Source organism: Daphnia pulex, chromosome 10 (genome assembly GCF_021134715.1).
Source record: "Daphnia pulex isolate KAP4 chromosome 10, ASM2113471v1".
Classification (NCBI taxonomy): domain Eukaryota; kingdom Metazoa; phylum Arthropoda; class Branchiopoda; order Diplostraca; family Daphniidae; genus Daphnia; species Daphnia pulex.
The window spans coordinates 11,184,278-11,211,407 of NC_060026.1; the positions used below are offsets into that span (position 1 = coordinate 11,184,278).

The window sequence follows — 27,130 nt, forward strand, 5'->3', positions numbered from 1 at the left end:
AGTGTACTAAACAAGGGACAGCGTCTGGTTGAATAAGGATTCTAGCAGCTTGATAGATGGCAAATCCGTTGCTATTCTCTCATTCTCTATACTATCCTCTGTTTGATTAGCCATCAAGGTGAACTCAAGATCCCATCGCCATCCAAAAAGCTGTTGAATTAATGACTTTCACCGTCCGATCGCTTCGAGCTGAAAGCTTCTTTTTATGTACATTGGAACCATCGATCCCGATCGCTTTGTTATTGAATCGCTTATTCCATACTGCACAGCATTTCGCATTCAATCCATTGAGATGAACTCCCACCTAATTTCATCAATTTTGATTGTATTCTAAACATATCCTGTAGCTTATACGCTATCGCTTCCCTCTTTTCAGCATGAAAATGTACAGACATGCGCGCATCCGCTCTCTTTCCCTCATTACTTTAGCAAAATGTCAGAGTAAGAAGAAGCTCGGGCGATGGCGAAATATCATCTGTTGCAGACTTCAGATATATCGATATCGGTATCTATATTATATAGACGTATCTATGTAAAAAACAGTTGCTTTCTATTTGATGGTTCATTTTATTATCACTAGATGACGTTTTAATAGTTTCTAGAGATAAGAGATATATTGGCATATCCGCATATCGCCATCACTAAGCTCGGCACTTTCTCCCTTTCACGACAACATCGTCTCGGGCCTGTATCTATTCGAATTTGAAATCAATTACTAGTTGTTGTTTTGTTGTTTACTTGAAAAATGGATGCGCAACAGTTTCGCTCCGCTGCTCACGAGATGATTGACTTCATCATCGACTATCTGGAAAATATCCGCAGCAGGTTAGTCGCATTTTTGTTGATTAGAGGAATCACGCGGTCTCACTAGCAGAATAAGTATGAAATATGATATGGTGGTGTACATTTCTCAAGGGAAGCAAGTGTTATATTCACGTCTGTGGCAAAAGGAGTAGGGGAAGAGTCCCGCCTTCCCTTATTATATTTTTTCATCTCCCCCTCTAGTGTGTTGATGAAACTAATGAAATAAGACAGTCTGATTCATTGTCCAATTAACTGGGGATCTCTTTTGGGCTGAATTATTGGCGAGCTTAATATGCAATAGTGAAGTAGGAAAAGAATAATACGTGGGCTTGTGTCGTTGATGAAATATTATCATGTAGGCGTGTCCTACCGACGGTCCAACCCGGCTACATTCGGGATATGATACCCGCAACCGCTCCGGAACAAGGGGAGCCATGGCAAGCAATTTTCCAAGATGTTGAACGAGTTATTATGCCTGGGGTAGGCTAATTAATCACTGATTAAATAAATGAGATATTTTACTTGTAACATATTTTGTTTTTAGGTAACTCACTGGCACTCTCCTCATTTCCACGCCTATTATCCTACTGGAAATTCTTGGCCGGCTATTTTAGCTGATATTTTGAGTGACGCTATTGGTTGCCTTGGCTTTTCTTGGGTAACCAACATTCAATTCAATTTATCCGTTAATTATTTAATAAAAGTTTTAATGTAATACTGAAATAACGGGGAACAGATTGCGGGTCCTGCTTGTACTGACCTAGAAGTTGTCATGATGGACTGGTTGGGACAACTACTCGGTATTCCTTCTCAATTTCTCGCCTGTTCGGGAGGGACCGGAGGCGGCGTGATTCAAGTAATCCTAGTTCCTTTTACTATAACTTTAAAGCGCTTTAAAGTTATTTAAAGTAATTAAATTTTTTCCAAAGGGAACGGCTAGTGAGGCAACCCTTGTGGCTCTCTTGGCAGCAAAAGCGAAGACCATCAATCGTTTGAAAGCAATGGATCCAGAAGTCGATGAAAGCCAAATTGTCGGTCGATTTCTTGCTTACTCTTCAGGTATTCAAAATGTTTTTTTGCTGTAGTTCAGTATGATATCTATCATTGTTAAACACGCGTATCTTCTAGATCAATCGCATTCTTCGGTGGAAAGAGCTGGAATTCTGGCCGGCGTTCGGGTTCGTCTTCTTCAGAGCGACGAACTTTTCCGTCTGCGAGGAGAAACTCTGAAATTGGCAATGGAAGAAGATAGAGCTAAAGGATTAATCCCGTTCTTTGTATAATACATTCAACCTAATGAAAATAATTAAATAAAAAACACAGAAATATGTGGAAACGTAGGTTACGGCAACTTTGGGTACAACACCTTCTTGCGCTTTCGACGACCTGTCCGAGATCGGCCCAGTCTGTCATCAGTTTGAAAACATTTGGCTACACGTTGATGCCGCCTATGCTGGTAAAAATCTAATAAAAATTCTAGTTTAATCTCTTCAACATTTTTCTAACTGTACAGGCTCAGCTTTCATTTGCGATGAATACCGCCACCATTTGAATGGTTTAGAGTTGGCCGATTCGTTTAACTTCAACCCGCACAAATGGCTTTTAGTCAATTTTGACTGCTCTGCTATGTGGTAATAAACTAGGCTAGAGTTCAAACACAAATTTTAAGAGACTACTATGACATAATATCAATTGTTACTGATAGGTTGAAAAATGCAAATGATGTGGTAGACCCTTTTAAAATCGATCCTCTCTACTTGAAAAGTGATCGACAGGGACAATCACCGGATTACCGGGTAGAGATTATAATCAATTTTATGCCTATACAGTAGATCGAAAGAAAGTTTACACCTATGCGTTATCATGCAGCATTGGCAAATTCCCTTCGGGAGGCGATTTCGTTCACTGAAACTCTGGTTTGTGATGCGTACTTACGGCGCAGAGGGACTGCGAGCTCACATTCGCCGTCAGGTCAAACTGGCCTGTGAATTCCACCAACTGGTGGTCAACGACGATCGCTTTGAGGTTCCAGTTCCTCCTGCCTTGGGTCTTGTTTGCTTCCGGATGAAGGTATTGGACCTAAGAAATCGATTTAGACAAATAATTGTTATTCAATCAATTATGTGCACTCATAGGGAGAAAATAGTTTGAACGAAACATTACTAAAAATAATCAACGATGCGGGAAGGATACACATGGTGCCGGCTAAGCTTCGTGGACAATTCGTTCTTCGAATGGCTGTCTGTTCTCGTTACACCGAATCACGCGACATAGTTTTTGCTTGGCAGGAACTTAAAAGTCACGCCGATGCTCTCACGGGTCAGCAGCAACTGTTGAAAAGCTGAAGTTAATCTGTTTAAGATTGTTGGAATAGGAGCAGTCATTTATCAAATCTTTCTGGCAGCATAAAACACAAGTGAATAGATAGAATAAGTTTGTTAAGATTACTTCATCCAGATGATTGTATTTAGATCAACACTCGAATGAATAATTCAACGACTGTTCAAAATAGAAGGGAATACAATAGACTTGGCTAAAACGTCCGAAATTGCCAGTTTTTTTTTATCGAAAAAAAAAATTTGGACAAGAATTGCCGAATTAGTAATTGTTCCATGATTGTTTTTGTATAGATGTTTTTCACTCGAGGCGGAGTCTACACTACAGCTCTGGATTTTTCGAGCATTCGAATTTTCGGAATCAGAATGGTATTTTTTATCTGGCAACGTTCACTTGTGATGTCTTTCATTCTTCAGTATTATTTTCGCGCTGTTTTCAGTAGAGGTAGTTAAAGAAAATAGAATCCATTCAATTAATGTTACGAAGCACGCGTACATTATTTTGTTTTATTTTTATTTTTTATCATTGCAAACTTTTTAACGTTAAAAAATGATTTCTTCTCTTATCAATCGACAATATGGAAGTTCAACAGGTAGGAAAAGTCACGGAAATCAAAAATTTTTACGTGTTTCAAGTTTCCTCTTATCTTTCAGGAAAAGAGGAATTTTCGATTGATTTCCTTTTAACCAAGCTTCAGTGTCATCAGGATGATGAATACCCTGGGATTTTCTCAACCTCAAATTCTGCTCCAAGTTCTGATTTACTGTATGCTTGTAAATTTTCTCAGTCACCTGGCTTTGAACACATAGTGGCCCTTGCCAATGAAGATGGAAAAATTGCATTTCAAGACACCAATGTTGTTGGAAAAGCAAGACCTGTTCATGGTACCCAGGCACATGAAAATGCAATATTTGATCTTTGTTGGGCCCCTTCATCTTGGCAAATAGTTACTGCTAGTGGTGACCAGACCTCAATACTCTTTGACATTGGCAGAAGCTCAATTAGTCCCATTTCCATCTTTCGAGGCCATACTGCTAGCATAAAGTCTGTTGATTTTTCCCCAACCAATTCATGTAAGTTTTATTGAATTAGTCTTTTTAGTTCTAGTGGTTACTAATCCATTGTTATTTAGCTCTCTTTGCTAGTGGTTCTCGTGATGGTGCTATAATGGTTTGGGATACACGAGGAAGTATTCATTTAAAAGCTGAAAATGTTATTAAAAATGCTCATCCTGTTCAAGGTAAACTTTTATGCCTGTTGCAATCTTGATTTTATAATTATTTTTATTGTTTGATCAGCTTTTACAGAGGTAAAGACATCACGTACTAAAAAGAGGACTACTCCCAGCGCTAGTGGTGTTAGCAGTGTTACTTCTGTCCTGTTCCAGAATGATTATACTCTTTTGAGTGCAGGAGCAGCAGATGGGTATAGTACTTTTAGACTAAAACAGTTCTGGTGTGTTAGATAATTTATTTACATTTAAAAATATATTTAGAAACATTCATGTTTGGGACCTCAGGAAGAATTATACAGGTAAATTATATTACTATTTAATGATGCAACACCAATTAAAATAAAAATGTCTTTTACAGTTTACAAAGGTGATCCGTTACCTAAGACGTCAATTCCCTATGGATGGCTCACATGTCGAAGCGGAATAGCCAGTCTTTCCTTAGACCCTGGAAAAACTCTCTTATACGCCGCTGCAATGGACGATGTTATTTACGAATTTAATGTTGCATCTTATGATGAAAATCCAGGTATGAAACTGAATCCTGTCAAATTGTCAAATTATTCTTATTTATTTTTTGGGGGTTTATTCCTGTAGTTGGTGTTTATGGCGGGCATGAACAGCACTCATTTTACATCAAATCCTGTTTAAGCGGGGATGGCAAATACCTAATTAGTGGATCCAGTGACGATCACGCATACGTCTGGAAAGTCGGCGCAGGTCCTCGGCCACTCCTCAAGCTAGATGGTCATGGTGCGGAAGTTACGTGCGTCGCCTGGTCTTCTAACAATGTTCCAAAAGTATGCCGACTTATTTTTGTGTAAGATGAATTCAACTTCAATTATTATATTTTTAGGTTTTAACATGTGCTGATGACGTTCGTCACCGAATTTGGAGGATTAACACCACTGAAGAAACCAACGATGCGGACAATATCAGAGAGATAAGAGGACATGCTTATAAATTTGATGCTCAAACTCCTATTCCAAAATCTTGCGAAGAGGCCTTGGTTAGGATAAAAAAGAAAGTCAATGTAGTGCCAGCTTTAGGATGCAAAACCCCAAAGTCTATCCTAAAGGTTAATCAAAATACTCGTATACTTGATCGAACTCCTGATATCCTCGCCAACAGCCCCCGTTCATCAAATGAACATTTGTTAATCGGCACACCACGAATTGTACTGTCACCATTAACAAGTATCAACGAGTTGACTCCAAATCAAAGTGGGAATAGTAGCAATATCAACCGAGCCGCCGCTTCTCGTCGACTTGAAATGGACCGGACAGATTATTCTTCCCCTACTAGAGATCTTCCCAACTACGTGGCTGACGGTGTTTCACCCCACAGTAAAATTCGTTCAAGCACAAAGAGAAAAAAGTTGGATTGGTTGACTGATCTAAGCCGGAAGATAACACCGAACTCTCAAAATAAAATGCGAAGGATCAAATAAATGCAACTGAACAATCAAGATTTTTTCCAAACCTTGTAATTTACGGAATGCCTTTTTTTTTACATAAATAAAGAACCACGTTTACTTTTACTTGATCGACTTTTGATTCATTTTCAACAATTGCTCTACGGTTTCATGAAGAAGCGTGAGCCCAAATTTCTTGCTCACGCGCTCAAAAATTGACAAAGTCTGCAACAAGCCCGTAGAAGATTGTAACAGCTGAAATTCGCCGGCGCACGAGCAAAACTGAGATAAGTTTTCTCGTTTTATCTAAATTTTGGAATTTGTCACATTAAATAATGTAAAAACAAAAAATCGAAGAAATCAGCAACGTACCTGTTTACACTTCTTGCACTGTAGATCCTGTAATACAAAGCTCATGGTTTTGCGGTTCACGACGTCCAGCAGCATAGATTCAATCTCAGTACTGTCATAGCTCGATTTACAAAGCGGACATTGCCACGTAGGTCTATAAATATGTATACATGTTAAGTTGAAAACAAAACTATTTTTCTATTATTTAAGACAAACTTACATTCCACGATCTTCTGACTCGTGCGGATCTCTGCATAAATCAATATCTCGGCAATGATTGCAGGTAGGACAGATAACTTCGGGTAAAACGTATGAAAGGCACGAATCCTTCCAATCAGCTTCTTGACTGAATTCCCCTACTCCAATAAGTTTGAGGAGATTCCTTCTCAGTCGAGTGACTTCATCGACGATGTTGACATCCAGCTGAAACACGCGACAAACAGCTTTAACGAATTCAAGAGAAGGATTGCTCAATCCATTTTCGCTTCCGTGGTGTCCTTGAAGCTGTTTGTGAAGTTTTTGAACAACGCGGAACAAATGCTGGGCGATTTCCTGGTCAACCAGCTCACGCGTAAATTCTTTAAGCGAATCTGGAGTAGGGCCAACTTTACTACGCTGCGTTTGTGAAGAACGGATTCGTCGCACTGGAGTTGCACCGGGTATGCGATCACCGTATGTTTCGGCCAAGTGGTCGTGAATGGCCGAAATATAAGTGGCAATCACAGTGTTGAAATATTCTTGACAGGGCGGCTCTTCGGGAAAGTATTTAACAACATCCCAGTTCATTTCGACAGCAGTGCTTTCTTCTTCTTCGTCCTCTACAAAACTGCGGTCTTCGTTATTTTCTGAAAAGGAAAAAATTACGATCAATGCGAATTGTCTCGTTGAGTCAATAAAACCAATATTAATAACCAACCTTCATTTTCCTTTTCTGAATCTGATTTTCCTTTGACTCCGCCGTAATTGGCAGGATCGAGCCACACGAGTAGCTGCCAACAATGTTGAACGTTGAGTTCCAGACTGCGAAAGAGTTCTTTCTGATGCAAACTTGCACAAACAAAGCTAACATATGACAAAGCGTCAGGAATGCGTCGCTTTTTAGTGCCTAGAACGATACGGCCGAAATCGGCGTAGACGACAGTAGCTCCAAGTCTTTGAAATTCGGCCAACAGTTGAACGAAGTACTTGCGCATGAGGTTTTGCAACATACGGCGCAATGCAGGGTCCTGATATAATTCAGATATTATTTAGATATTAATACATAGATAATAAGCATGCTTACATAGAGCAAGGCAGTGGGGCTGCGCAGCCATCTGTAGAAGTGGATAACTGTTGGAAAATAAAGTTGCCATTTTATTGATGTTGTACATTATAAATTTGTGACAAATAAATTTACCTTGAAAGTCAGCGAAGACATTGCGATGTACGGAAATATCTCGCAGCCAAGATGCTACGACTGACTTGAGAACTCGAAAGACTGTCACGCACATGGCTGATTCGCTGTAACTGCTAAGTTCTGCAGTATGATTATCATTGAGCATGTCCTAAAAAATATTTTAAATGAAAGAGAGCAATATTTAAAAAATAAAAAATTCAATAACCCACCTTTAGCGATACTTGGGGAACATCGAAAGCAGTGCTTGAGCTTGTGCCTTCAACGTCCAAGACTTGATGTGACTGAAGTAGAGTAGTAACGGCTAACGCATCCACGTCCATCTCGACACAGACATTGGTGTATACTCCGGGGTTGTTGACGACTAGTGTAGTTGTGGCATCTTCAATTTCCGTTACAAGCCGATTGTCATCAGCCTCTTTGCCACCCAGATCAGGTCTTTCAGTCGGTGAACACCAAAGAATACAATTATTTCGAATTAAATGGCGGGCGAAGAAGAGGTCGGCACCGAAAAGATTGGCATCGGAGGGCAAATTTCCAATAGGAATGTGGAAGTAGCGACACTGTTCCAGATTAGCGTCGAGGACAGTGCGTAAACGCAGGAAATGACGCAAGCAAACTTTTGAGCCCACTCTCTGCCAGTCGAGCACATTGTATAATCCGTCGGGATCAGTACTATGGATGGGAACTAGCGGGAATTCGTTAAGTGTTTGAATTTGCGATGCAGTCGTATGAAGATCTTGGGGAGACTGAATAGCCACAAAAGTTGGTCCTCGTTTCTCATCTTTGTACGTTTGCAGTAAACGATTCATTTGACGGTAGACTTGGCGAATATCTGTCTCCACTTGAATTGAAAATGAATAATCTCTAGCGGGCACGGAACTCTCGACAACGTCAGCCTAATCGTGAAAGTGGAAGTTAAAATAATAACACAAATTACGATATATGAATAGCATACCTGCGATAGCTTTTTAAGCCGCTCCTCATTATAAAGATTAACTAAATTCGGCATTTGGTTGGTCCGCACAGTGTCAACGACAAAAAAGTTGACCTAAGAAGTAAAAATAAATCAATAGATAGATAAACAAACAAAAAAAACTGTCGCTATTATTATTTTTTAATACTGACCTTTTTGGCTGGTGGAGAAAATAGCACCAACATGACTTTATTTCCACTTTTGTAATGGTAGATGTATAGATACTTGAGCGTTTCAATTCCCGATTCTAAATACGGATGGTGCGCCAACGTTTTGAACGACAACTGCGACAGGCTGAAACTTTCGGTATCTCCGGTGGGCGTGTAACGCTGACTCCGATCGACGGCACAAACACATCCGAGCTGGACTAGCACACGAAAATCAAGTGGCACCTGGAACAAAACGTGAAAATGAAACAAAGTTTTTTCGTTGGAACTCAAACAAGTGCGTTTTCAAACCTGGGTTTCATAAATTCCAGCGTTGTCTGAAGTGGACAGATCAGCCATTAACTGATTGAAATTTTGCTGGTAAACTTCTTCGGGAACGCTGAATATCATATAAAGAGTAAATAGATTAATACTTATTTGAGTGAGAATTATAATTTTACTATTTACCTGTATTCGTACAGATTATAGACACGGTGAGAGCGAGGAAGTATCCGATTAACTTTTCGCCAGACAGCTGACTCACTACTAGCTTCTTTTTCCAAAGGTTTCTTCTTATTCAAATAAAAAATACGCGGCACAGTTAACCGAATTTGATGAAGTTCGTTTCCAACCAACGCCCACAATCGAAACATGCCCGGCTGTGATGTTTCCATCACCTGCAAAATTTGCCACATGGATGACAAAAGGGTTTGTTGTGCGCGTCGCAAGAATCCACCCAAATTGGTTCTTAAAACTCCAGCTCCAGAATTTCCTCCAAAAGTCGAGACGGAAGCTGATCCAGTGTTGCTGTTTTGTTCTCTACCTCGACGGGCTGCTCGCTGTTTCAACTGAATAGCCCACTTCTTTTTGTGATAGCGAATCCAAATTTCACGCTCTTCTCCAGGTTTACCCATCGGTGGTGGAGGACCGAGGATTTCTCGCCAATTCTTATCCAATTCATTAGCTGACTCGCTGGAGCCTCGTTTCCTTTTCGAAGTCACCGTAGGTCGATTGTTTTCGGTATTTTTGCTTCCACCCAAATCTTCTATGTCACCCACTTCTCCCAAATCTTGCGAGTTAGAATCGCCACCAACTGGCTTGATAGACACCTGAAATAAAAATTAATAATTATTATAATAATGGTAAAAAAATCTTTGTCGCGAAACATTTTTGGTTTAATCTAATTATACACTTAATTCAACGATTCATTTAAAAAAAATTTTTGTGACTTAAATAAAATCGCTCGCACCTTAAAAATTTCATTGATCCGTCGCTGCTTTAGAACGTCATTTTTTTCTAGCATTCGCTTGTGAAGCCAATCCGGATGTTGGACCCTGGGTACAGGGTTAGCCACGCCTTGCAAGGCGGCAGGGATAGTAATGATTTTTTGGATACAACCTCCAAGACGTTCGATGTAATAATTCCAATCTAAAATTGTGCGAATGTCAAAATCCGTCATGGAATTGTCTTTTAACCATTTTTTCAAATAATGGCGTTTAACACTGGGCTCAGATTGAAAAATTGCCAACGGAATAGCTCTGTCCGTAACAGGGGCACCTGCAAACAATGGAAATGTAAAAAGTTCTCATCATTTGTTGTCCAGTAACAACTTAGCATACCTTCTGGTTTCTTTGAAATGATGAAGCGACAACTTAACCCAGCATCTTTTACCATCTGATCACCCAAAAATTCTGCCAAACGTTTAGCTGTGCTGATGGATGTTGATTTTTGACCACCATATTCTTCTAATTTTCGTGACATTGATCGATTCTCGGTAATCAGCTCAAATAGCTCGGAATCAGGGAGGTTTTCGGCTTTTGAATATAACACATCAAGCCAGTAATCTGCAATTTTAGCCACAGCCTGGTAGCATGTTTCCAGAGTATCACCTGAAAACAAAAACAATTTCATTACATTTCAGATATTTTTTTCTTTGGCAAATGTTCTCTTACCTTTGAGAAACGCTTCAAACACAGACGATTGGAAAATCTTGATGAGCTGAAGTTCTCCACGACGTTTCACTTCGAATCCTTTTAATTCGGCAAGACTGCCGTCAAAGTTGAAAACGGCGTATCGTTTCTTTAACTTTTTGCCTTCTTCTTTCGACGCAGGTAAAATCATCGCTAGATACGGACCGTCAACTTCGAAAAAAATCGAGTTTTCGTCACGCTGGACGTAGCTCAAAGTTTCTGGGTCTACCAACTCGTGATACTGGTTGTTTGTAAAGGCATCTTTCACCATCACATTTAATACAGCTCCTAAAGACACGTAATATTAATCAATTGAAATGTTTTTGTCTTTGATTGTAGCCATTACCTGGATAGGATATCGTAATCTTGGGTTTCTTGAGACTTGAGGTCTTGATCACGTAGTTTTCCGGAAAAGATGACGGTAACATACACCAAATACCATCTGTGTCCAGTTCAAGCGGTCGACCAACTTGTTCGATTAGCTCTCGAGCTTTCCGGATGATGCCAGCGCCAGTGTGACACACAATTCCAGCCATCTCCATACTGTGCCAACGGGCTCCTTTTCGCATGACGTAACCGTAGAAGGAGTTCAAAATACACTTGTGAGCAAGCTGTAGGGAATCGTAAAGCACTTCACGATTTTTAGCCGATTTAATTTCACCGGCATCCCCAAGCGCAATTGCTTCGGCGATTTGCTTCTTGGCAGTCTTATTCAGATTTTTATATTCATATCGTCGATCACGGAAGGCTCGAACGGTGTCAACATAAAAGCTGTTTTCCTACTCCAAAAACAATTGATTATTAAGTATCGGTATTGAAACGCTACGTTAAAGTTATGAACCTTTTGACAAACTGTTTGTTGTCTCTCTTCAGTGCGCGTTACACGAACTTTCTTGTATGCTTTGCGGCAGTATTCGGACAAACGCTGCTTCTCTTTGGCCGACTGTTCTTCGCGGGGAAGTTGATGGAAAGCTCTTGTGGGCATACCAGGGATGACGGGTGGAAACTTTTCATTTTCCAACTGCTGCTGGATTCGTTGAAACTCACCCCGAGTAGCTGGCATGAAATCACCACGCCTAATAATAAATGATCATTTTAAAAAATAGTATTCTCAATAAAATTTAGTTGCCAGTCAGTTTTCGCTAAAAAAATGATCTTACCACATCCATGACATGTTACGTTGACACTGGGCTTCAGGCTGATTGAAATCACAGGATGCACAGACGCTTTCGTCTACCATTGCCGAAGGTTGGAGACGATTTGTCAAGATGATATTGGGATACATAGCGCCGACATCCAAGTGATAAATTACAGGTAACTCGATTCGGTTTGGTGCATCTCGAAGACTGCAAAGTTTTTCTTTTATGTCGTCTATAACTTCATCCAGATTGGTGACCTCCTCAATAGGAACCTATCGATAGAAAACCATGTTAATATTATGCAAAAATCTGTCATGAAAGAAGTGAAATTGTTCAGATACGTACGTGTTCTTCCTCTTCGACTGCATGCTTAATGGTACGCTCAATTCCTTCAATAAGGGAATCAAAGGCTTGAGGGATTAATCGGAATCGACAAGGGATGTCTGAGCGGAAAACACCTGACTCTAGAGCTTCGACATGGCCACCGACATAGGTTTCTGTGTCGAGAAGATGGCCGTCATCAGTCCAGTTTTGAAGCAAAGAAACTTGTTTGTTCGGGAAAATGATGTTGGCACGAAAGGCTTCTACCATCAAAAGTGATTCACACAATGTGCCCGATCCCTTTCGCAACACTTCGTCCGGCTCCATAGGAATGATGGTACACAAAGCAAAGATGAAGGGATGAACGTATTTCATGTAAAGATAATACGTGGCAACAGCATCAGAAACCGAATAATTGGCCATAACTTGAGGCTGTTCTGCTGCCATGCGGCACATATCTTCTGGATCCAATTCCACTGGATCGTAGCGCAACTTGGCCTTTGCTACGGCTTTCAAGTTTTGTGAACCAACGGGTAAGTAGGAATCACGTTTAACCCAATTGAAGCAATCCATATGAATCGAAGGGCGGCAACTGTAAACACCTTCCTTGTCACGCTCCCAGCCAGTCATTTTAGCTACATTCATGTCATGGAAAGTGGCACGAGCTTCAACAAAGGACCAATCGAAGAAGTCGCCGTTGTAAGTGACGATGATGTGAGGCTTTACTTCGATGACATGGTCCAGGAATCGCTGAATGAGGGAAACTTCATTTGGCTCATTGAAAATGATAAAGGGTCCTTCAAATTCAGGTTTAGGTGTGTACTCAAAATCTTCAACGTCGGCTGCAACAATCTCTCGATTAGTTATCAAGTAACCCTAGGGGAAAATGTAAAAAGGGTAAAACAATAAACAAATCAAAATTTAATTTTGTTATAGGCTACCTGTCCATCTATCATGTACGATATCATAAAAATTTGATCAGTTGCGGGATCAGGAAACTTCAAGGGCAATTTTGTGGTTTCGATATCAAAAGCTAGTACAATTGTGTCAGGGGTATCGATGATATCTTCACGGCGAGTGATTGAAATTGTTTCGGATCCTTTAAATTTAATTGCGTACCACAACCCAACACAAATGTTCATGTCAATTGAAACGCGGATATGGTACGGAACATCATATTCTCTATTTAAATTTAAAATAAATGTAATTGGAGAACGGAAGCTTATGCTTAAATTATAATACCGAATGTCTATGATGTTATCCATTGTATCTCCCACTTTCTTGTCTGATTCTTCTTGCGCTGCTTCGTTTTGAAACTTTGCCATCATTTCCGAATAAGCTGAATTAGTTTGAGAGCTGTTTTTCCGGGCGTGAGGCATTATTTCTTTTCTCACTTTCATCAGATCCGTCACAGACAAAAATGACAGTTTCAAATAGGTCTGCTTCAAACCAACCAAATGGTTTGACTGATAAATCAAATAAAAAAAAACATTAAAACAAATTGGAAAAGAAAAAAATATGATTAATGTGATATTGCTCACCAAATCCAAGTCCTCCTTAGAGCACTGCTCTATACTAGCAATGATTCCAGCATATTTTTTACCAAGAAAGCTAGAAACTTCTTGAATGCATTCTTTCTTTGGCAAAATGTAAAAGTAAGGTTTGAAAGGAAGTGAGGCTTTGAAACGTGAACCATCCTCTTGCACAAAATAGTAATCAACGGCACTGATTAGCTGCTGAGCAGCATCAAATATCTCAGTCTAGAAATAAAATGTGATTTATTACATCAAACATGGAGGCAATATATTGAGTAATACTGTGTGCATGTTGACAAGGTATCCAATTTTTTCCCCTGATTCTTTAGGTGTGAAAAATCCATATTTCTCGTCAATAGCTTTGTTTTCATTTACTCTTGTTATGCGAGATTCAGCCAAATCTTCTTTCCCACTAAAACATAAAATTTATATTACTTTATTATATTTTAAAAATATATGTAGTTACTATTACCCTGCACTTTTCTCTTTGCTGCTCTTATCTGCCCTATACTTTCCAGTGTTTTGGTACACCATTTTCACAATTAAACGAAAATATAGCCATCTACCAACAGCTTCTTTTTTGAGGGGACTTTAGGTGCACTGGCCACGTTCGTAAACTAGAAAATCTTCTGAAGACAAAACAATAAACACGATCAATGAGGCAATGATTGGATCAAGTTCTGTGTCTTCTTCTTGCTGCACTTGCTTCTTCTAGTCTAGTCTAGCAGAAGAAAGAGAAAAATTTGCCGCCTTTTCCGAACCCCAAAGCTGTTGCCAAATAGTAATAATTGAAGTGCGGATAAAAAATTCGAAAAAGCGGAAATGCCGGAATCCCGGAAAAAGTGGAGGCTCTGGTGGAGACGTGGATAAAGAAACTAGACTGCTATTGATAACTGATTCCCTAAAATTGGAATTCAATTATTTTTCTGAAAAGTTAAACGATTTACTATCAGTAGGGTCAGAGCTATAGAATACTCTATAGTATATAGTATTCTTATGGTGTATTAGTACTAATACACCATGGTATTATCTATAGAATTCTATATGGTAGGGTTTTCGAAAATGATTTTTATCCGTAGTAACCACAACGCAGAGCTGTAGTAGTGTCAGTTACTAGTGTTACTATAGCTTTAACTTAATGAAACAAATTTATTGTTAACGATTTGAAAAGGAAAATTAATTTTATAAGACCCTCAAACTGATATGTACGATGACACTCAAATCATTTTTTAAAAAGTGTATTTTCTATTCCAGTAGTAGCTAATCCTTATTTTCAGATTCACTACTAGATGATTCACTCGAATCATCGCGATCGTCGGGGACTGTGGACAAGGACACTGGTGGTAACACAGTGTCAGCCAATGGAGCATTGCTTTTGGGTAGTTCCTCTTCCTGGTTTGATGGAGCGGATTCTTTTGCCATTTTCCAAGCTTTGGCCATAGCCAAGAGCTTAAGATTGGGTTTAGTAGCTTCATCCTCGGGGAAAATGTAGTCGAAATACTCTTCCCAACCAGCATCGGTCTAAAAAAAAAAAGAAAAGAAAAAAACATTGCAACGCACAAAATTTTGCATCTAAACGCAAAATATTATCACATACCCCATCTTGTGTTTGGATCCGCCTCCTCTTCTTCACACGTCTAGGCATCAAGTTAACAACCGCATTGCGAGATCCCTCATCTCCATATTCATATTCGAATTCTTGCCAAGCCTCCAACAACATCAATCGCTCCTCTTTGTTGGTAGCCACTTCAAGACCGACTGACTGAGCTATAGAACGTAGCGACCTAGTAACATAATGGGGAATTAAGAAGGTAATTTACGGAGGCTAATAGTTCAAAGCAAAGAAATGCGAACTTGTTTGCACGCTGGAAGACTGCTCTAGCTGCTGCGACTGGCAAACTTGGGTCCTCCTGCTGAGATGCTGCTAGAGTGAGCTCAAATTGAGCAAAACTCATCCAGACTTTTACGTGCTGCGTGCGTTCTAGAAGTCTCTCATATAACGATCGGGCTTTATCATTCTCCTCTTGTTCGATTTCAAAATCGATGTAAGCCTGAAGAACAAACACAACTCCATTAGGAATGAGATCTGTGCACATATTTAAAGTTTAATTTACCTTCCAAAGAATTTCTGGCATATCTAGTAGAGGCTGCTTGATGGCAAGCTCGTAAATGCCGCGAGCACGATCCACATCTCCCAGTAAAGTTTCTAGTTCGGCGAATTTCATCCAAGTGGTGCAATTTTCTGGACCGTTTTGGAGGAACTTTTCATACAATGTCCTGCAGCGGTCAAATTCTCTCAGCTGGATCTCCAAATCAATATATCCACGGAACAACTTGTTCTATAAATAACCAGATTTATTAAAAACTGGTTCATAGACTGGCCTCTAATTAGATTTCATATTTGAAAGAAAAAATACTGAAACATATTTACCTTTGGACATTTACCAATCGCAGTACCTAAAATTTTACGCGCCAATTGCAGATTTTTCTGTCGAACTTCGAAATGGGCGTAAAGGAGCCACATTTTGGCGAATGTGAAGTTACGATGCGGAATGAGCTTAAGACATGAATCGTAGACCTGTCGAGTTTTTTCATAATCTTCGGCTTCCAGTTCTTCGAAAAGTGCATAGTTAATCCACAGATAGATGTAACGACGCCAAAAGGACTTCTCAGCTACTAGCGGGATGTTGGCAATAGCTCTTTCGTATGTATCTCGCACTACTTCAACGTCAGCGTCACCTAAAGATACAATACACATTCGACACAATTCCTTAAAAATTTGATAGTAAGTCAAAATACCTTCACTTTCCATTAGGCGTAAATAATCAAACCATGCATCATAATTTGATGGATTTTCTTTAATTTCTTGTTCATACTGAAATTTTCTTTTACTGACAATAACGTCTTCTATAGCGTCACGCTCTCCAAATTTTTTCTGGTGAATTGTGTAGGCTTTGTACAATTCTGCTGCTTTATCTTTTGACATGTGTTCGAGAGCAAATTTGTAAATAGCAGTTGCTCGTTCATGTTCTTTTTGGCCCTCTTCAAACTTGGAAAAGGCTATGAAAAGCCTTTCGTCCATGTGATCATCACCATAAAAATCCACCGACCGTTCATACACCTGGCGGGCACCGATAATGTAACCGTTCCTTTCTTCAAACTTGGCATACTTGATCCAATTTTTTACTTCCGGGTGCACATAGACAAACCGTTCAAAAATTGAGCGAGCACGATCTAATTCTTTATACCTAGTTATTGGACAAAAATTGGACGTTGATAAGTGTAACGTTAGTATTTACTACATTTATTTACCTTAATTCAAAATTGATGTATGTTTGCCAAGCTTGTTCATCTGGCTGCCATTCCATCCACCTTTCAAATACTTGACGACAACCAGCTATATTGGCCAGCATTTCCTCCATGTAGGTATATTTATACCAAAACTGATTTGCTCTAGGCAAAATTGTAACTGCACGGTCCCACAAGTTTCTGGCATGATTGACTTGCTTATTTTTCATTTCCATTTCTGAATACTAAATTTTTTTAAAATTAGATATTTATTATTTCACAGATTTAACAAATGAAAATTAATTACCTTCAGCCAAAGGGTAATGTTACGATGGTCTACATCAAGAGCACGCTCAAAAACACTTCTGGCTCTTTGAATTTCTTTTTGGCTTTCTTCCCATTGAGCATACTTGATCCAGTTGGTAATAACATTACGATTACGCCGCAGAGCATCTTCAAAGGTTTTGCGTTTCTTGTACTGGTAGTCTGCTAACTCATCGGGATCTGAAATTTTTTGTTTAGGGGGCTAAAAATAGAAAATTTCTTACTTCAGTTCTTCAAGTTGTTATCTATTGCCGAAACACTTACTGGTGGAACAATTTCAAGATCACGTTCCTTAGCTTCCCGAAGCAACTGCTCAGCAGTGATTTGAATTTCTGCCGGTGTTTTGTTTTTAACCTAAAGAGAAATGTGTTATAAGTAATGTCAAGAGCATTCTTACATTTAAGTATTACAACCTTGGCAACTTTAGGAGGTTTTTGTGGTTTACCGAATCCACCCGAATCCATTTTAGATTACTTTTTAAATGAGCACTTGTAAAAAAAATAAAATAAGGTTTTAACAGATATGAGTCTATGACTGACACTTGGTACTGTAGTATTGAACTGACACGAGCAAGTGATGCTTCTTGCAGATTGCAGTTGCGCGAGCGCGACTCGTACGAACCGAACAGACGACGAATCGGACGTTGCCAGATTGATTGTTTACCAGCTTTCAACAGGTTTTTTGAAAGATTTTAACCGGATTTAGCACTTTTCAGGTTTCAGTTTTACAGGAATACTGGAATACACTCTATTTATTCTATAGTTTCAAGACATAAATATTGCAAATATCTGATAAGTGATAATGGCAAATTTTGTTTATTTTTCAGTAAATATCAAACAGCATAACAAGTTCCATTGCAATTCATTCTCCCGTATTCGCAACCCATCGACCAAATTATAATCATCGTTTAATATCGTTATTCTATGGACTGAAGTCCGACTATTTCACATCAATTTTTTTGTTTTATTTTCATGCTGAAAGTTCAGGCGGGCAATCTGGTTGTCGGCTCGGGTGAGCCTTTACGAAAGGCTCAAGAACTTCGAGATTCTTTTCCACACGAGCAATATTAGGAAACTGTGCCACGTCCACATCAAACCTTATTCAGACGAAGCGTGAGAAAAAGAGAACATGAAACGAATCATGGAAACTTTAGTCTTTACCTCCTTGCATTGTACAGTTGTGGGATAAGGCAACAATCAGCCATTGTAACATCATCTCCAACACAGTAATTTCCACTGGAAGTTTCTAATATTTTTTCTAATGCTGTAATAAAAAATTGGGTTTTTATATAAACTTTGCACATATTTCTTAGAGTTTATTAATTTTTTTATTGATATATTCATGAAGATCTTCACCTACCAGTGAGTCCTTTGAAAATCCACTTAGCAGCCCAATCTTTCTGTTTAGATTCTTCAAATTGTTTAAGTACAGCCAAATTCTGTAAGGGTTGAATCCCAGAACCAATAATTTCACATATTTCTCTCACTTTGAATCTAATCACACCATCTTTTGGCAATAAGGGTTTTAAAGGATAAGATTCTTCTAAATATTCCAAAATAGCTACCTAAATGTACAGGAGATGGAAGTAAAAATTATGCATTGAAATTTGAACTGGAAGGTCTTATATATCTATAGTGTCATATTCATATAGTGTCCCTCTTACCGACTGAGTGAAAACTTTGTCCCCAATTGTTAGTGATGGAACTTGAGCCATGGGGTTTATGATTTTATAGTCATCAGCATTCTAAATACATAGAAAAATATGCCAGCGGTATTTTAGCTATTTATATGGGTTTAACTGTGAACATTGTGATGATTTAATAATTTTAAAATTTAGTACCTGCTGACCACCTCCCTTCACTAAATGAACAGCTTTGTATTCATATTCAATTTCTTTAAATTCTAGAGCTAAATAAATACTTTCATGTAAATTAATCTTAAAGATATATTTATTTACGTTTTTTACCTATACGCACTCTCCATGAACACGAACTTCGAAAATATGAGTATAGTACAACCTAAAAACGAAAAATTGATACAAGAGCTTTTTATAAAACTTATTTTAATTGAATTACCGTGCTCATTATTCTATCTACGCTATCACTTGTGAATGTCAACTTTAAAGCAGTCGACTACTCAACCTGACTCAACTACCCGAACGTAGTTTTGGGGGATTACAAGAAAGAAAGCCTTGAGGGTCAAACAGACAAACAAGCACATAGGAATTCGTGACGATCACCTTCGGGGATTCGAATGTAGCGGCACTAGACCCAACCTGGTCCTAGACGCTAGTACGCATGACCTACTATATTTAACACAGCCGCGGCAACTTCCTTCTGTTTAAAATTTGAGCGAAACCAGTTTTTTTCATATTTGCGAACGAAGATTAGGAAAGGGCTTATTGTCGAAAAACATAGTACATCTTTGTCTGAAAACAGGCGCAAGGTTTTTTTTTGTTAGAATAAAATAATAATCTAAATTTAAGTTAAAGAATTTTCATTTAATTTAGTAATCAATAAAAATTTCTATAATCAGTTTTCTTTTATGTCAATATCATATTTCTTTACAAATTATTATACATCATGTTTTCCAAAAGTATTGATCAAATACATCACATAAGCAGGCAATGAAACAAATGCAAAAAAGTAAAAATCCATCTCAATAATTAAGGCCCACAAAGTGTTCCAAGAGGTTTCCTAAATAAGTTCATTTCAATTCCCGTAGTGTTGTACGGATAGAGCTAGGTGTGTTCTGCTAAAAACTATATAATTGTTAAAACATCAGTATTTAAGAGACTAATAAGAGGCATATCGCATATTTACTTCAATAGAAGTTTCAATATTTCTGCGGAATTTCGCTTGAACTTTTCTCAACAACAAACCGACTGGAGTCAAGTTCGAGTTCTTGGCACCATGAACAGGACTCGTTCCTTTGGATCCCGCCTTACTCGATGCTTTAGACGTCGATTTAGGTGGAGAGGAAGAAATCTGTAATATTTAGATACCAGCAACACAAACTGGAATATCAGCAACATAGACCAGGTAGTCGATAAACTTAAAAATTAACCAAAGTTACCGATGGTATAGCTTCTAAAGTAAGACTGGCATCTTGATGTCTCTTACGCACGACACAGCTAGGAAAACTACTTGCGTCTGTGAAATCAGAGGACAGATCTGCATCTAACTCATACGATCGTCGCTTTCTGGGCTGCATGACTGGCGTCATCTTGTCTGTGGGGTTCCAAGAGCTGGAACGACGTTCACAGGTGTTATTGGTTAGTAAAAAAAAATGATAATGAGATTGCCGTAGCGAAAAATAGCTGTTAGAGTTGGCATCTGACCTGCTGGAGTTGGCTTTGGGCTGATCGTAGATGGTCATGTCGTTCTGACGAAGGCGTTCATCGTTCATTTCGATGGGATAAGCTGAGCGCATGTGCGGCGGCTGCATGGTGTTGCGCCTAAGCAACTCACTGACCCGAGTGCTGGAGTCTTCCACTCGGCATTTACCTGGTTAGTAAAAGGAATTTTTTTACTTTTGTTTTTGTGCAAAGTCAGTATAAGAATTACCTTCTTTCATTTCGTTCAAGTATGAACTGCTGAACAGCTCCCCGTCTTCATCGTCACAGGTAAAGAGACGACCTGCTCCGTGTGGAACGTTTGTACCCCGTGATGTAATACAAATGTCGCTACGATTGCTGCAGACACTGCTTGTCGAGTCGCGGCGACTGGGAGATACTTTTAAAATACTACTGACGTCCTCCGAGTCATCACTGAAGGCCAACTGAGGAGGTCTGAATACTTCGATGGTTTCCTGTCGCTCTCTGCTAGTAGACGCAACTTCACTGCGGGTTGGACGCATTGAACGACGTCGAGCGTCAATCATGGCATCAGCTAATGTTCCTACTGACAAATTCGTCAAAAAATTTGTAGTTGCAGATGCGTATCGACTGCCGAAATTTCGGCGCTGTCACGAAATTTCTGAATGAATAGAAGAAAAATATTGTATTATTTACCATTACACGCTGCACTACCCCTCTGTTCCAAAGCTGTCATTGACTGGCCTAGTCCCAATTTTTGTTCATTCACTTCATGGATGTACTGCTCCAAAGCCTTCTTTGCAGATTGAGTTTCTTTGAGTTGTTGATTCAGTTCATCAATGTAAAGAACGAATTCCAAAGATTTTTGGGTGTGGATGTCAAATTGCTGTTGAGCGTGGGTCATCTCATTGTCAAATTTTGACTTAAGCTCATCTAGCGAGTGATGAAGTTCTTCCCTCTCTTTGCTAAAAGATTCACAATTACGCATTATTTGTTTTAAGCTTTTTTCGGTCTGATCCAATTTAACTTGAAGAGACTGATTTTTTAGGTTAGCTTCTTCAATTTGGCGATGGAGATTCCGTTTGTCTTCCTCAAGAGCAGCAGTGCGTTGTTGAAAAATACTTTTTTCTGAGTTAAATTGATTGGATTGGCGGATCAAATCTCTGCGATAAGATTCCAAATCACAATGCAACTTTTCGGTCTATAAATATAAAATTTGTTACAACTACGATTTCGTTAAAATTATTGATCATCAGCTGAAAAATAATACCTCAATGGACAGTAGACTGTACCCAATGCTTTCGTTTTCGCAAGGAAACCTGGGCGCATTCAGACGTGCATGCATCTCAGAACAAGTCCGACTTTTTTCCTCCAGAACATCAATCCAAAGAGCTTTTTCTTCCAATGACTGTTTCAATTCAGCATTCTCAGATCGGCTGGTGTCCAGAAGAAGCTGATACTCTGCGGATTCTTTCTCAAAACGAGCCACCGTATCGTTCAAATCGAGCTGAAGTTGTCGTATCTGAAAAAAAATACAGACTGAATTAAAACTTTAATAAACTGCTTACTGTATTGCCTACCTGTTTACGGTCTTTTTCTTGTTGGGTTTTCATTGCATCATATTCGATATTGAGATCACAATACTTCTGACATGAAGTTTCATACTCATTTTCCATTTTCTTAAGCTTCTTTTGTAAATGAATGATTTCAACATCGGTATCGGGACTGGAAGATTCAGGAAGTTGGACATCACGCAACCTCTGTTCAAGCTCGGTGTTCTTTTTTTCCAGGTCCTTTACTTTTCGTTTCAAATCATCCATTCGCAAACTGAGTGCAAATGATTCGTCTGATTCTGTCATGAGTTCCGATTGGAGTCGGCGGATTTCTTCGTTTTTATCACTAATCTCTTTGCGCAAACGTGTTAAACGAAGCTCCATAGGGGACTAAAACAGGCAGAACCAAAAAATAGAATTTTAAAATCATGTAGATGTTAAGAGGAAATAAAATATACATCAAGGAATAGCCTTAGTGGAGAACTTCTCTTTGAAGAAAGTGATGAAAGTGAAGAAGATACACAGAACATGGAAGACTTGGTAAAACTGCTCTCTATAAAAAAAAATAATAAAATATGTAGCATCAGGAACCAGTTAATAAGATCAGAGCACTGAATTAGTTACCTTGCAAGTTATCTTGTAACACATCTATTAATCTGTTTCTTGTTATTTGGTCATCATTGACAATATCAAGAAGAATAGCTTCAATGACTTTTTGATCTTCTGTAGAGAGTTTCCACATAGTCCTCTCTTTGATATTTTCACGTGGTTTTTGTACCATGGTAAGATGCATGATAATGACAATCAGTTTTGCCAGTTCATCTTCATTTCCAGATGCAGCTGCATCAAAATCAACAACGTTTTCTTGCAATTTGTGTTCTGAAAAGTGAAAACAATATTGCTAAGTATTACTCACTAATTTTAGATTTAACAGTACATACCCTGATACCTCTTAAAATTTTTATGGTTTGATGCCAAGGATCAGTATCATCTGTTGGGCTGCTTCCAAAAAAGTTCAGAATGTGGATAAAAAACAATCCATCAGCTAAATTTTTTATTCTCTCAATGGTTGTGCTGGCATCTGAACAACAGTTTACCCATCTTAGCAATGTGTCCTTCTTTAGTCCCATTCCTTAACACACAAAAACAGCTTGTTGAAATTGAATGTATCAAAAGTAAACATTTCACTTATTAGCCTACTTGTTAAAATAGTGATGAATCCAATACGAAAACACGAAACGTCGCCTGGTTGGTTTAAAATGAACTAATGGACTCGTTCGTGATTCGAGCATCCGAATCCAACATACTTTATTACAGCACTTTTTAATGTTGTTCTTCTTTCTATAGTTCTCAAGTCTCAACGAAGAATCGAGGTCTAGCTAGATTCTGCTGGACTATCCGGGTCTTCGATCCGCTCTTCCCTTACTCCAATTCAAATTTGACAACTAACTACTTGAAAAAAAGAAGTCCCTTCTTGCTAGATATTTGGTAGCAAATAATAATGATAATAATTTATCAAACCAGAGCAATAGATACCTGGTCGGTTCTCGGCCGTGTTGGCTTCCCTATCCCGGTTTCAGGGTAAACGTGGTCCGATTTGGAAAAAATGATGAGCGCCTCTAGTGAGTGTGTCAGGTACTACGTGAAGCCAGCCAATCAGGAAGGGTCTATGAAAAACTCATTGACCAATCACAGCTTACTTTTCTACAAGAAGTGAACAAAATAAAAAGGTAGAAGTATCCAACTGTCAAACCTCTAGGTCTTTTCTAAGTGTCCCAACATTCTTACATTTTATTGTTTGGTTGCGTAAATTGTTTATTCTTTGTAAGTGTCCAAACATTCTTACATTTTATTGTTTGGTTGTGTAAATTGTTTATTCTTTGTAAGTGTCCAAACATTCTTACATTTTATTGTTTGGTTGTGTAAATTGTTTATTGTTCCGTTGACATAATACACTACTTCTTGTTTTGAAAGTGTACACTTTTCACATTATAATTTTCATTTGGTAGTTGATCCATCGAAATGCAAAAAATCGTTTGTTTAATTTGATCAAAATACCATGTCCAATTCTTTGGTACCATTGATGAAGTTACTAGTGACTGAAATGTCACAAAATTAGACTTGAAATTAGTAGAGCTTGCTTCCATAGAAGGTGATGTAACTGTCGAATCTTCAATGACAACAGCAGAGCAATAGATACCTGGTCGGTTCTCGCTGTGTTGGCTTCCCTATCCCGGTTTTAGGGTAAACGTATCCCCGATTTTCAGACATTTTAGGGCGGAGCTTGTCAGAAGTTGTGAAGTGGTAAAAATGAGACAGCGCCATCTAGTGATAAGACGTTGACTTTCAAATAATACTTTCGGCGGCCATTTTTGTGTAATATGTGAATACGGCGGCCATCATCGTGTATTACGTGAATGAAGCCTAACCATAATTTCTGTAAAAATGGTTGGCAGGTGTGCTGTTCCTGGTTGTAAATCAACATATTTCAAAGGAAATCAAAAAGAAAACGAGGTTACCCTGGTTGCAATTCCTAAAACTTCATTATCTAAATGGCGAGAACTAATTCCATGTAGTTATTTGACGAGCACCTCACGTATTTGCTCCCGTCATTTTGACGAAAGTGACTTCAAATCAGGGATTTAAATTTTGAACGTGTTCCATCCTTTCAAACGTAGGAATCGTAATGCTGGAGCAATTCCCAAACATTTTCTGATAAATGGTATTGATATTACATTTCCTGTATAATCTGTAAAGCACAGAAACTGAACCATTTTCATTTTAGATACACCTAGTCGACAAGCAATGCAAAATGTTGATGGTTTCAAATGGAGAAATAACATTAATGGTATTTTTAAATATATTTATTTTGTTTAATATCAAATAACGCAATTCTTAAATATGTATTGTAGTGGAAACAAATGCTAGCAATGCATCAGTAAGGAAACGACCAAAAGTAGACAAAATACCTACTACGTCTAAGAGAAAAAAATTTGACAGTACAGGTATTGATAATAGTTCTCGTTACATTTTATTTTTAAGAGCAATTGCTTTAAATTTTATCTGATAGCACCCTCCATGGAAATTACCTCTACTATTAAAGAATCAATCAACATTCCCCAGGCTGCTGAAGAAGCAATTTTTGATCCACTTCCAGATTCAATCAAGGAAAATCTTGCTGTTGTCATGGAAGATACGACAGTTGCATCACCTTCTGTGGAAGCTACCTCTACTATTCAAGAATCAATGGACACCCACCAGGCTGCTGAAGAAGCAATTTTTGATCCACTTCCTGATGTTATGAACGAAAATGTTGCTGTTGTCATTGAAGATTCGACAGTTACATCACCTTCTATGGAAGCAAGCTCTACTAATTTCAAGTCTAATTTTGTGACATTTCAGTCACTAGTAACTTCATCAATGGTACCAAAGAATTGGACATGGTATTTTGATCAAATTAAACAAACGATTTTTTGCATTTCGATGGATCAACTACCAAATGAAAATTATAATGTGAAAAGTGTACACTTTCAAAACAAGAAGTAGTGTATTATGTCAACGGAACAATAAACAATTTACACAACCAAACAATAAAATGTAAGAATGTTTGGACACTTACAAAGAATAAACAATTTACGCAACCAAACAATAAAATGTAAGAATGTTGGGACACTTAGAAAAGACCTAGAGGTTTGACAGTTGGATACTTCTACCTTTTTATTTTGTTCACTTCTTGTAGAAAAGTAAGCTGTGATTGGTCAATGAGTTTTTCATAGACCCTTCCTGATTGGCTGGCTTCACGTAGTACCTGACACACTCACTAGAGGCGCTCATCATTTTTTCCAAATCGGACCACGTTTACCCTGAAACCGGGATAGGGAAGCCAACACGGCCGAGAACCGACCAGGTATCTATTGCTCTGACAACAGCAACATTTTCGTTCATAACATCAGGAAGTGGATCAAAAATTGCTTCTTCAGCAGCCTGGTGGGTGTCCATTGATTCTTGAATAGTAGAGGTAGCTTCCACAGAAGGTGATGCAACTGTCGTATCTTCCATGACAACAGCAAGATTTTCCTTGATTGAATCTGGAAGTGGATCAAAAATTGCTTCTTCAGCAGCCTGGGGAATGTTGATTGATTCTTTAATAGTAGAGGTAATTTCCATGGAGGGTGCTATCAGATAAAATTTAAAGCAATTGCTCTTAAAAATAAAATGTAACGAGAACTATTATCAATACCTGTACTGTCAAATTTTTTTCTCTTAGACGTAGTAGGTATTTTGTCTACTTTTGGTCGTTTCCTTACTGATGCATTGCTAGCATTTGTTTCCACTACAATACATATTTAAGAATTGCGTTATTTGATATTAAACAAAATAAATATATTTAAAAATACCATTAATGTTATTTCTCCATTTGAAACCATCAACATTTTGCATTGCTTGTCGACTAGGTGTATCTAAAATGAAAATGGTTCAGTTTCTGTGCTTTACAGATTATACAGGAAATGTAATATCAATACCATTTATCAGAAAATGTTTGGGAATTGCTCCAGCATTACGATTCCTACGTTTGAAAGGATGGAACACGTTCAAAATTTAAATCCCTGATTTGAAGTCACTTTCGTCAAAATGACGGGAGCAAATACGTGAGGTGCTCGTCAAATAACTACATGGAATTAGTTCTCGCCATTTAGATAATGAAGTTTTAGGAATTGCAACCAGGGTAACCTCGTTTTCTTTTTGATTTCCTTTGAAATATGTTGATTTACAACCAGGAACAGCACACCTGCCAACCATTTTTACAGAAATTATGGTTAGGCTTCATTCACGTAATACACGATGATGGCCGCCGTATTCACATATTACACAAAAATGGCCGCCGAAAGTATTATTTGAAAGTCAACGTCTTATCACTAGATGGCGCTGTCTCATTTTTACCACTTCACAACTTCTGACAAGCTCCGCCCTAAAATGTCTGAAAATCGGGGATACGTTTACCCTAAAACCGGGATAGGGAAGCCAACACAGC

The 27,130-nt window shown here is 38.5% G+C and overlaps 8 protein-coding genes across 13 annotated transcripts; 3 read left to right on the plus strand and 5 right to left on the minus strand.

The window, feature by feature from the left end:
* The first annotated feature begins 595 nt into the window (after nucleotides 1–595).
* Nucleotides 596–3,734, plus strand: LOC124206068 (aromatic-L-amino-acid decarboxylase-like). The gene is made up of 11 exons (XM_046603698.1): nucleotides 596–825; nucleotides 1,164–1,284; nucleotides 1,349–1,462; nucleotides 1,541–1,660; nucleotides 1,734–1,863; nucleotides 1,933–2,081; nucleotides 2,146–2,260; nucleotides 2,318–2,435; nucleotides 2,510–2,600; nucleotides 2,674–2,874; nucleotides 2,940–3,734. The coding sequence occupies exons 1-11, from the start codon at nucleotides 746–748 to the stop codon at nucleotides 3,147–3,149; spliced, it is 1,449 nt and encodes a 482-aa protein (XP_046459654.1). The 5' UTR covers nucleotides 596–745; the 3' UTR covers nucleotides 3,150–3,734.
* LOC124206067 (protein lethal(2)denticleless-like) lies at nucleotides 3,592–5,912 on the plus strand. Of its 3 annotated transcripts, none has more exons than XM_046603695.1 (9): nucleotides 3,592–3,733; nucleotides 3,795–3,906; nucleotides 3,990–4,214; nucleotides 4,274–4,381; nucleotides 4,440–4,566; nucleotides 4,637–4,674; nucleotides 4,734–4,901; nucleotides 4,970–5,172; nucleotides 5,229–5,912. In XM_046603695.1, exons 2-9 carry the CDS (start codon nucleotides 3,849–3,851, stop codon nucleotides 5,820–5,822), a joined length of 1,521 nt encoding a protein of 506 aa, XP_046459651.1. In that variant the 5' UTR covers nucleotides 3,592–3,733; nucleotides 3,795–3,848; the 3' UTR covers nucleotides 5,823–5,912. The 3 variants fall into 3 exon arrangements, with proteins under 3 accessions (XP_046459651.1, XP_046459652.1, XP_046459650.1); XM_046603696.1 differs by having other exon boundaries at nucleotides 3,795–4,214; nucleotides 4,970–5,099; nucleotides 5,146–5,172; nucleotides 5,229–5,370; XM_046603694.1 differs by having other exon boundaries at nucleotides 3,795–4,214.
* LOC124206065 (DNA polymerase epsilon catalytic subunit A-like) lies at nucleotides 5,910–14,340 on the minus strand. The gene is made up of 23 exons (XM_046603693.1): nucleotides 14,090–14,340; nucleotides 13,900–14,029; nucleotides 13,624–13,842; nucleotides 13,325–13,548; nucleotides 13,024–13,264; nucleotides 12,107–12,958; nucleotides 11,783–12,033; nucleotides 11,464–11,698; nucleotides 10,969–11,401; nucleotides 10,605–10,910; nucleotides 10,272–10,541; nucleotides 9,902–10,209; nucleotides 9,121–9,761; nucleotides 8,965–9,052; nucleotides 8,659–8,898; nucleotides 8,489–8,581; nucleotides 7,743–8,429; nucleotides 7,534–7,681; nucleotides 7,420–7,466; nucleotides 7,054–7,363; nucleotides 6,358–6,982; nucleotides 6,159–6,291; nucleotides 5,910–6,092 (listed from the first exon to the last, which is right to left on the minus strand). Exons 1-23 carry the CDS (start codon nucleotides 14,149–14,151, stop codon nucleotides 5,910–5,912), a joined length of 6,726 nt encoding a protein of 2,241 aa, XP_046459649.1. The 5' UTR covers nucleotides 14,152–14,340.
* Nucleotides 14,341–14,839: 499 nt separating this feature from the next.
* Nucleotides 14,840–17,784, minus strand: LOC124204949 (crooked neck-like protein 1). Its single transcript, XM_046602205.1, has 10 exons — nucleotides 17,643–17,784; nucleotides 17,494–17,583; nucleotides 17,213–17,431; nucleotides 16,930–17,150; nucleotides 16,417–16,865; nucleotides 16,049–16,356; nucleotides 15,732–15,956; nucleotides 15,472–15,668; nucleotides 15,215–15,401; nucleotides 14,840–15,138 (listed from the first exon to the last, which is right to left on the minus strand). Exons 1-10 carry the CDS (start codon nucleotides 17,691–17,693, stop codon nucleotides 14,878–14,880), a joined length of 2,208 nt encoding a protein of 735 aa, XP_046458161.1. The 5' UTR covers nucleotides 17,694–17,784; the 3' UTR covers nucleotides 14,840–14,877.
* LOC124204950 (probable maleylacetoacetate isomerase 2) lies at nucleotides 17,640–19,490 on the minus strand. The gene is made up of 7 exons (XM_046602206.1): nucleotides 19,305–19,490; nucleotides 19,196–19,247; nucleotides 19,070–19,137; nucleotides 18,893–18,973; nucleotides 18,589–18,793; nucleotides 18,390–18,492; nucleotides 17,640–18,325 (listed from the first exon to the last, which is right to left on the minus strand). Exons 1-7 carry the CDS (start codon nucleotides 19,311–19,313, stop codon nucleotides 18,199–18,201), a joined length of 645 nt encoding a protein of 214 aa, XP_046458162.1. The 5' UTR covers nucleotides 19,314–19,490; the 3' UTR covers nucleotides 17,640–18,198.
* Nucleotides 19,491–19,760: 270 nt separating this feature from the next.
* Nucleotides 19,761–23,665, minus strand: LOC124204948 (myosin-3-like). Of its 4 annotated transcripts, none has more exons than XM_046602202.1 (12): nucleotides 23,299–23,665; nucleotides 23,048–23,230; nucleotides 22,723–22,977; nucleotides 22,557–22,651; nucleotides 22,126–22,488; nucleotides 21,816–22,067; nucleotides 21,242–21,746; nucleotides 20,796–21,128; nucleotides 20,570–20,735; nucleotides 20,305–20,476; nucleotides 20,052–20,216; nucleotides 19,761–19,990 (listed from the first exon to the last, which is right to left on the minus strand). In XM_046602202.1, the coding sequence occupies exons 2-12, from the start codon at nucleotides 23,226–23,228 to the stop codon at nucleotides 19,970–19,972; spliced, it is 2,508 nt and encodes an 835-aa protein (XP_046458158.1). In that variant the 5' UTR covers nucleotides 23,229–23,230; nucleotides 23,299–23,665; the 3' UTR covers nucleotides 19,761–19,969. The 4 variants fall into 4 exon arrangements, with proteins under 4 accessions (XP_046458158.1, XP_046458157.1, XP_046458156.1 ...); XM_046602201.1 differs by having other exon boundaries at nucleotides 20,796–21,131; nucleotides 23,299–23,519; XM_046602200.1 differs by having other exon boundaries at nucleotides 19,761–19,983; nucleotides 20,796–21,131; nucleotides 23,299–23,510.
* Nucleotides 23,666–24,325: 660 nt separating this feature from the next.
* LOC124204951 lies at nucleotides 24,326–25,644 on the plus strand. Its single transcript, XM_046602207.1, has 5 exons — nucleotides 24,326–24,612; nucleotides 24,675–24,820; nucleotides 24,884–24,946; nucleotides 25,011–25,103; nucleotides 25,169–25,644. The coding sequence occupies exons 3-5, from the start codon at nucleotides 24,904–24,906 to the stop codon at nucleotides 25,642–25,644; spliced, it is 612 nt and encodes a 203-aa protein (XP_046458163.1). The 5' UTR covers nucleotides 24,326–24,612; nucleotides 24,675–24,820; nucleotides 24,884–24,903.
* Nucleotides 25,627–27,114, minus strand: LOC124204952. Its single transcript, XM_046602209.1, has 4 exons — nucleotides 26,622–27,114; nucleotides 26,496–26,558; nucleotides 26,339–26,431; nucleotides 25,627–26,273 (listed from the first exon to the last, which is right to left on the minus strand). The coding sequence occupies exons 2-4, from the start codon at nucleotides 26,536–26,538 to the stop codon at nucleotides 25,957–25,959; spliced, it is 453 nt and encodes a 150-aa protein (XP_046458165.1). The 5' UTR covers nucleotides 26,539–26,558; nucleotides 26,622–27,114; the 3' UTR covers nucleotides 25,627–25,956.
* Nucleotides 27,115–27,130: the final 16 nt, after the last annotated feature.

Bases quoted from the DNA above. Each gene is read 5' to 3' on its own strand.
- LOC124206068 (XM_046603698.1), top strand. From the start codon at position 746: ATGGATGCGCAACAGTTTCGCTCCGCTGCTCACGAGATGATTGACTTC. The intron at 1,463-1,540 runs GTAACCAACATT...AACGGGGAACAG, and splicing joins GTTGCCTTGGCTTTTCTTGG to ATTGCGGGTCCTGCTTGTAC. The intron at 1,661-1,733 runs GTAATCCTAGTT...TTTTTTCCAAAG, and splicing joins CCGGAGGCGGCGTGATTCAA to GGAACGGCTAGTGAGGCAAC.
- LOC124206067 (XM_046603694.1), top strand. From the start codon at position 3,691: ATGATTTCTTCTCTTATCAATCGACAATATGGAAGTTCAACAG. The intron at 4,382-4,439 runs GTAAACTTTTAT...TTGTTTGATCAG, and splicing joins AAATGCTCATCCTGTTCAAG to CTTTTACAGAGGTAAAGACA. The intron at 5,173-5,228 runs GTATGCCGACTT...TTATATTTTTAG, and splicing joins CTTCTAACAATGTTCCAAAA to GTTTTAACATGTGCTGATGA.
- LOC124206065 (XM_046603693.1), bottom strand. From the start codon at position 14,151: ATGGTGTACCAAAACACTGGAAAGTATAGGGCAGATAAGAGCAGCAAA. The intron at 8,430-8,488 runs GTATGCTATTCA...TTTCACGATTAG, and splicing joins GGCTTAAAAAGCTATCGCAG to GCTGACGTTGTCGAGAGTTC. The intron at 7,364-7,419 runs GTAAGCATGCTT...GAATTATATCAG, and splicing joins GCCCCACTGCCTTGCTCTAT to GACCCTGCATTGCGCCGTAT.
- LOC124204949 (XM_046602205.1), bottom strand. From the start codon at position 17,693: ATGGATTCGGGTGGATTCGGTAAACCACAAAAACCTCCTAAAGTTGCC. The intron at 17,432-17,493 runs GTAAGTGTTTCG...TTCTATTTTTAG, and splicing joins ATCTTGAAATTGTTCCACCA to CCCCCTAAACAAAAAATTTC. The intron at 16,866-16,929 runs GTAAATAAATGT...TCCAATAACTAG, and splicing joins TACATCAATTTTGAATTAAG to GTATAAAGAATTAGATCGTG.
- LOC124204950 (XM_046602206.1), bottom strand. The intron at 18,974-19,069 runs GTACTAAATTTT...CTATGTATTTAG, and splicing joins TGAAGGGAGGTGGTCAGCAG to AATGCTGATGACTATAAAAT. The intron at 18,326-18,389 runs GTAAAGACTAAA...CGTCTGAATAAG, and splicing joins CAACTGTACAATGCAAGGAG to GTTTGATGTGGACGTGGCAC.
- LOC124204948 (XM_046602200.1), bottom strand. From the start codon at position 23,228: ATGGGACTAAAGAAGGACACATTGCTAAGATGGGTAAACTGTTGTTCA. The intron at 22,489-22,556 runs GTATATTTTATT...TGCCTGTTTTAG, and splicing joins CACTAAGGCTATTCCTTGAT to TCCCCTATGGAGCTTCGTTT. The intron at 20,736-20,795 runs GTAATTCTTATA...TTTACTAACCAG, and splicing joins CTTGAACGAAATGAAAGAAG to GTAAATGCCGAGTGGAAGAC.
- LOC124204951 (XM_046602207.1), top strand. From the start codon at position 24,904: ATGCAAAATGTTGATGGTTTCAAATGGAGAAATAACATTAATG. The intron at 24,947-25,010 runs GTATTTTTAAAT...TATGTATTGTAG, and splicing joins ATGGAGAAATAACATTAATG to TGGAAACAAATGCTAGCAAT. The intron at 25,104-25,168 runs GTATTGATAATA...TTTATCTGATAG, and splicing joins AAAAAAATTTGACAGTACAG to CACCCTCCATGGAAATTACC.
- LOC124204952 (XM_046602209.1), bottom strand. From the start codon at position 26,538: ATGCAAAATGTTGATGGTTTCAAATGGAGAAATAACATTAATG. The intron at 26,432-26,495 runs GTATTTTTAAAT...TATGTATTGTAG, and splicing joins ATGGAGAAATAACATTAATG to TGGAAACAAATGCTAGCAAT. The intron at 26,274-26,338 runs GTATTGATAATA...TTTATCTGATAG, and splicing joins AAAAAAATTTGACAGTACAG to CACCCTCCATGGAAATTACC.